At 29.2% G+C, this 5,930-nt stretch overlaps 1 protein-coding gene across 1 annotated transcript; it reads right to left on the reverse strand.

Annotated features, from left to right (window-relative positions):
• On the reverse strand, nucleotides 1,566-3,574 carry LOC109344890 (classical arabinogalactan protein 9-like). Its single transcript, XM_019583615.1, has 2 exons — nucleotides 3,161-3,574; nucleotides 1,566-1,858 (listed from the first exon to the last, which is right to left on the reverse strand). The coding sequence occupies exons 1-2, from the start codon at nucleotides 3,482-3,484 to the stop codon at nucleotides 1,748-1,750; spliced, it is 435 nt and encodes a 144-aa protein (XP_019439160.1). The 5' UTR covers nucleotides 3,485-3,574; the 3' UTR covers nucleotides 1,566-1,747.

A 5,930-nucleotide genomic window follows, 5' to 3' on the forward strand; every position in this document is an offset into this window, starting at 1 on the left:
AAGAGGAAAAACTGCCAAACCGAAAAACAGAATTAACAACAAAAAATTACCCAAAAAGGAAAGTTAGAAAATAACCAAAAATAAAGCCTCTAAGATGTATATTTTTGAGTAATTTTCTGATCAGCTCTCCCTCTCTTCTCTTTATATTCACAATTTAACACGCCTCCACAAGCTGGATCATGGATATTAGACATTCCAAGCTTGCCAATAAAAAATATTATGAGAATAGAGATTATTAAATTTTTAACAAAGTTAAATTAAGAAGAAAAAAAACATTGCATAAAAAATAGAGTATCTATAAAAAGCAAAGACCAAAACTTTCTAATGGAAATAGCTAACAACTTAACATATAAATATTCTTTATTTTATTTCTTTTTTCTGAACAAATAAAGTAAAATAGGTTGGGTTTGTGATGTGTAATGGAAGGCCGGGGTGTGTGTGGGGACATGATTATGGAAGTCTGGAATATATTTTTTATCTCACAAAATGTGTCACTATCACTTATATGTTATTTATTATCATTAATTAAAAAAAATATATTTAAATTAAAATTTTAATATAAAATATTTTCTGGAATAACACACCTTGTATGGAAAAAAAGATGATGCGGGCTTGCTCAATCCTAGAGCACATTTCATTTATCCACCATCTGTATTTGTATTTATATTTTCTTTTACTTTTTTCTCTTCTTTATTCACTTGCACTATAGTATTTTTTCTTGAGGGTGTTTTTTGATTTTTGAAGATCAGTCAAAAAGACTTTATCTTTGTTTTTGTTTTTATTTTTTATAATTCTGTTTATATTCTTTTTTCTTCATTGGCTATACCGGATTGAAATCTTGTTCTCTTAGCATATAATACCTTTGTTGTTTTTCTTTTTATATTGTTAAAGTTTATACCTATAGGTTAAGAAATTATTAAAGGATATACAAATTTGACATAATTTAGCTACAACCTTATCTAAATAAGCATTGGAAACTATATTAAAGAAAATTAAAGAAATAAATGGGAAAAACTGAATAATATTTAAGGATATGATTGGAAATTAAAATATAAATGTGTAGGGGATCTATAAACATTAAAAGAATTGAAAAACATAAAACAAGATATTGATGAACAAAGTATATAATAATGTATTAATATGATTTTTGGCCAAAATTTCAATGGTATTGTGTGAAAATTTCTTCTAAAAAACAATTTGCAATAAGAAAACTAGTCTAACAAATATTTCAATCATACCTAAATGAAACCAACTCAAATCCAAGTGAGAGATGAAATTTCATCTTAATGTAATTAAGTTTCAAATTATCTTTATCATTACCTGGTTTAAATACATGTTGCATGTTGTACTACATTCCTTATTGTCATACATACAATGTTAATTTCTCGTCCATAATAAAACTAATGCCCTAGTATATTACATTTTTCCTTGTTATTATAATTAGACCTACATAACTTTCTCATTGGTGCAAGTAAAAGACGTGGTTTCATTTTAAGTTTTTTTGCCAATGTTAATAGCACAACTCCGATAAAAAAGATTAAGCAGAAAATGAAAAGGAAGAAGAATTGATCAAATACGAGTATAAGTTATTAATAGTGGCATACAAAATAACTCCTCCAAATACAAAACCTCTCATGAAATCTCCCAAAGAATAGAATCACTATATAGACAAAACACAAATAATAAAGTCTCATATGATAGGTAGAAAATAATATACATAGTGGTAAGTGGTAAATAATAGCAGCAATCAGAAGGAAAATATGAGATCCACAAAGAAAATAAAGATATCCCTAGAGCAGTAGTGACATAAGAAAACATCCAAATGCAAAGCTTCCAACCATAAAATTTTCTTTCCACTCTGCAATGTGACAAAGTAGATTCATTTAGCATCTCAGTTTTTAAAGGAGTGACATTAAAGCAGCTTTTAAATATCAACATGTGTATAAGACTGATTACAAAGCTCATCTTATCCATCACAATGATAAAAAATCTGAATTGCAATTCATGCCATGAATACTAAAAAGGTAATGAGTAATGCTATATATATACAACTAGATTATTGTCCAAATGAGATAAAATGTTAAGAGAAATCTCAACATATGTTAACTAAATGTTTTCTATCTTAATTTTCCCCCATCATTTTAATCAAATCGTGAAAAATTTTATATATAATTAATGACATTTGAAATGAAAAATATGTCAAGCATATATGTCAACCCTCTGATCTTATGTGACATGCAGTCATGCGGAATTAATAACTAATATACATATAACAATTTATTATAAAATAATAAGTTAGTGAAAGGGAAACTATCAATTCAAATCCACTCGGAGAGTCTAAAATTGAGATTGTGAAATATGATAAAAACTAATTTTAAGTTATTTTTTAATAAAAAATTAAAAAAATCATTTTCTCCTCATAATTCATTAGTTAGGGTAAACTAAAAAACTATTATTCCTACGTTAAGATCCAATTTAACCGGTCAAAAGTTTGCTTTTAATTTAAATTAAAAGAGTTAAATAATATTGTTATAAACAAATAAAAATAATATGATAGATTTCACAATAATCTATAAGATAACTTTCATAAGAATTTATCATTTTATTCTTTATTAACATTTGACAGGGATGGCTTCTCAACCCACATCTTTTAATAAAAAAATTAATATTATAAATAAATAATTTTTAAAATAAAATTTATCCACAAATAGATTTTTTTCATAGAAGGAGTTGTTTAAGTTATTGGTAGGAAGATGAAAGTAATTAAGCTGGAATTTTAAGAAGAATTAAAAAAGACATGAAACTAATGAATATTCATCATATTTCCTCTGCTCCTTTCTTTCACTCAATAGTCAATACAACTTATAAAGGAAAGTCGAGCAAAGCTAAACTCATCTTAGTCATACACTTGGCTAAATCATACATGGAGAGTTTGTGTGTGAACGATTGGACCTTGTAATAACCTTTTAGGTCCTATCAGTTATATTGATTTTTTGTTTGAGAATTGAATTTTGGAGACAAAGCAAGAAAAATGAAAGGCTCGAAAGGATTTTCATGGCTGCAAAATCTTTCATGTATCTTTCCTCCCTCTAAAATCCAACTTTTAAATTAATGCTAATGGTATAAGCACAAAAGAGAGAGAGAGTAAAACGGAAGTTACATCATCACCAGCAGGAGCGAGAGGGGAGAAGCTAGGACCAGGAGCTTCAGACTCAGGAGATATAGGCCCTGGTGCTAGTGCTGGTCCTTTACTCTTCACCTTCTCTGGTGCCGGAGCGGGAGATGATAGAGGTGTTGGAGTTGGTGCCAGTGCAGGTGGTGGTGTTGCCGGAGGTGGTGGAGAAGATTGTTGAAGCGGTGGAGGTGAAGCTTGAGGAGTGGGAGGGGCTGGGGAAGAGATGGGAGAAACAGTGGGAGATTGGGTTGTGACGCCAGAGAGAACAATGCAGATTAAACAAAACAAAAAAACTGTTTTTTGAGCCATTATTACTGTTATTACTCTTCCTCTCTAATCCCTACAAGCTGTGAGAGGGAGATATAGTAGAAAAGAGAGTTAAGACGGGTGAAGGAGGGTGAGGGAATAAATAGGCCCTATATGTACGTAATAACCACCCATAACTCACATATTATATGACCATTATACTATTTTTTTATGAATGAGATAATATTTTTATTATTGAAAAAAAAGAAATCTCCTCTCTAATATTTTTTTACTCTTATTAAGTCTAATAAAAAATGTAATTACATTAAAGTATTTTGATATAAATACATTGTTATGTATAGAATTTTAATATAAACATGTATATAAAAAATATAATTATTATGGTTAAATAGATCTATCTAAATATATTTAAAAGTCTTATAATATAATATATATTTAAATATATAATGAATATATTATTTGAGTTAGCTTACTTGAGTTTAATGCAAACTATTATATTTACAACTTAACATTATCTTCATTAAATTTCATCAACTTAAATTTATATCATTCATTACTTCTGATGACAATCATGTGCATAAACATACATATATTATTTAACTCATGATTTCAAATTCCGACTCAATTACCAACCACTATTATTGAATTACTGGAACTACTGTATGATTAGACTTGTAAAAGAGTAAAAAGAATAAAGAAGTAGAGAATGTTATAGTTTGCAACCTTATCGTCTATTTGGGTGATGAAAAATTAGACATTCTTATATGGTAAAGAGATTAGTTATATTTAAATTATGAATTTAGATTTTGGCATTGATTCTCTTATGGTAGTGGTCCAAACTTTTATTTAACAACTGTGTAGCACTCTATATTGTTTGTATTTTGTATTTGGGTTGAAACCCATTGTATCTAGTAATACGTCTTTTACTTATAAAAGAAATTGTATTATATAATGTTTGACCATTTTTTTGTAAGTAGGGAATTTCAACCATTCTCACTTTCTGCATTTGAGACCCACTCCTCACTCCCCCCTCACTTTCTAAATTTTGCATTATCATACTTTGATCGACTCCATGATTCAAGATCAAATATGAATGAGGAACACAAAGCTTTGGCTAAACGTCTATTTATAATGGAACTTGATAAACATTTGCCATCAATAACATTTATTGTGGTGTGGCCAACCAGCCTAATTTTAATGAGGACCATTACCTTATTTTAATTATTTCCACTAATATCATCATCCATATAGCTTGATCAACTATACTAGTAATGTTGTGTAAGATGAGGTGACTTTTAACATCGGACATTTTGCATTCGATTTAGAAAGTGATTTTCAATATTGGTTGAATTGAAGGATCCATATGAATAGTCTACTTTTAAAATCGGATGAATGGCACGACTCTAGGCCTCTGTAACCACCAAATATGATTCTGAGGGACATTTCCAACTTGAGCATGGTAAGTAATATGCATGGTTAGAAGATTGAGGGCATGTAAATAATAAGTAAAGCTTTATATAAATATCTATTTTAGAAAACTAGTTCGGTAGTTCCTAAAGCATTTTCAACGAACACTTAAAGAAGTACATATATGTTATAGAATTTTTATAAATTTGTACTCCGATTGTTATAAGCAAAACATGCTATAGAAAGAATATGACAACTTTGTTGGATGTGTTTTCATCTTTGTACCCAACATCATGGCATGTGTGATTTGAATTTGGACCTCTCTCTAATACTCAAGGATCAAGTACCATGTTGTAATTGTCACATGTGGCAAAAATAAAAATTTAATAATCATATTTTTAACTTGGTTGTTAATAACATAACTTTTAAATTTAATTTCTCCTCATAATCTAATACTGGATTATCCAGTACTAGAAAGAAGTTGAGCTCATCTAATTTACACGCTTCCTTGGAGCTGCCGGAAAGAAAGTTACTCGATTGGTTGGTGTCTTGGTGAGGTGGGATGATCCGTTTGTCACTTTTATGTTTTTATCACTAAAAATATGAGGAGAAATAATCATTTGCCTTTTTATTTATTGGAAAGGACCCCTGCTTAATATTCAATTTAATAACAACATTATAGGGTGAAAAGGGATGATTAAAGCTTAGCATCTTTGATGAGTTACAACAACAATCACAGCAAAGCACCCGATTATGAATGGTAGTGGGGAATGGGGACTATAGTCTTGTGCTGGAGGAAAACATGATTATTTGAATTAACGTGTCTTGTTTACTTTAGTTGAATTTATGAAAGTAGCTAGGGCAAATCTTAAAATGGAAAGAATGGGACTTAATAAAGGAAGAAAAATGATTACTAAAGTATGTTTGCTTAGATAAAAATCCAAATTTCATCTAAATTATTTGGAATCGAATTTTGATTGCACCATTGGTTTTGAAATATTTTTTCGAGTCAAGATAGACATCAAGTTTGTCCAGAACGCATTTCTAATTATTTTTCACTCCCAATTTCGTGTTTCGAAGT

This window comes from Lupinus angustifolius, chromosome LG04 (genome assembly GCF_001865875.1).
Source record: "Lupinus angustifolius cultivar Tanjil chromosome LG04, LupAngTanjil_v1.0, whole genome shotgun sequence".
NCBI classification, from domain to species: Eukaryota; Viridiplantae; Streptophyta; class Magnoliopsida; order Fabales; family Fabaceae; genus Lupinus; species Lupinus angustifolius.

Bases quoted from the DNA above. Each gene is read 5' to 3' on its own strand.
- LOC109344890 (XM_019583615.1), bottom strand. From the start codon at position 3,484: ATGGCTCAAAAAACAGTTTTTTTGTTTTGTTTAATCTGCATTGTTCTC. The intron at 1,859-3,160 runs GTAACTTCCGTT...GTCACATTGCAG, and splicing joins TCGCTCCTGCTGGTGATGAT to AGTGGAAAGAAAATTTTATG.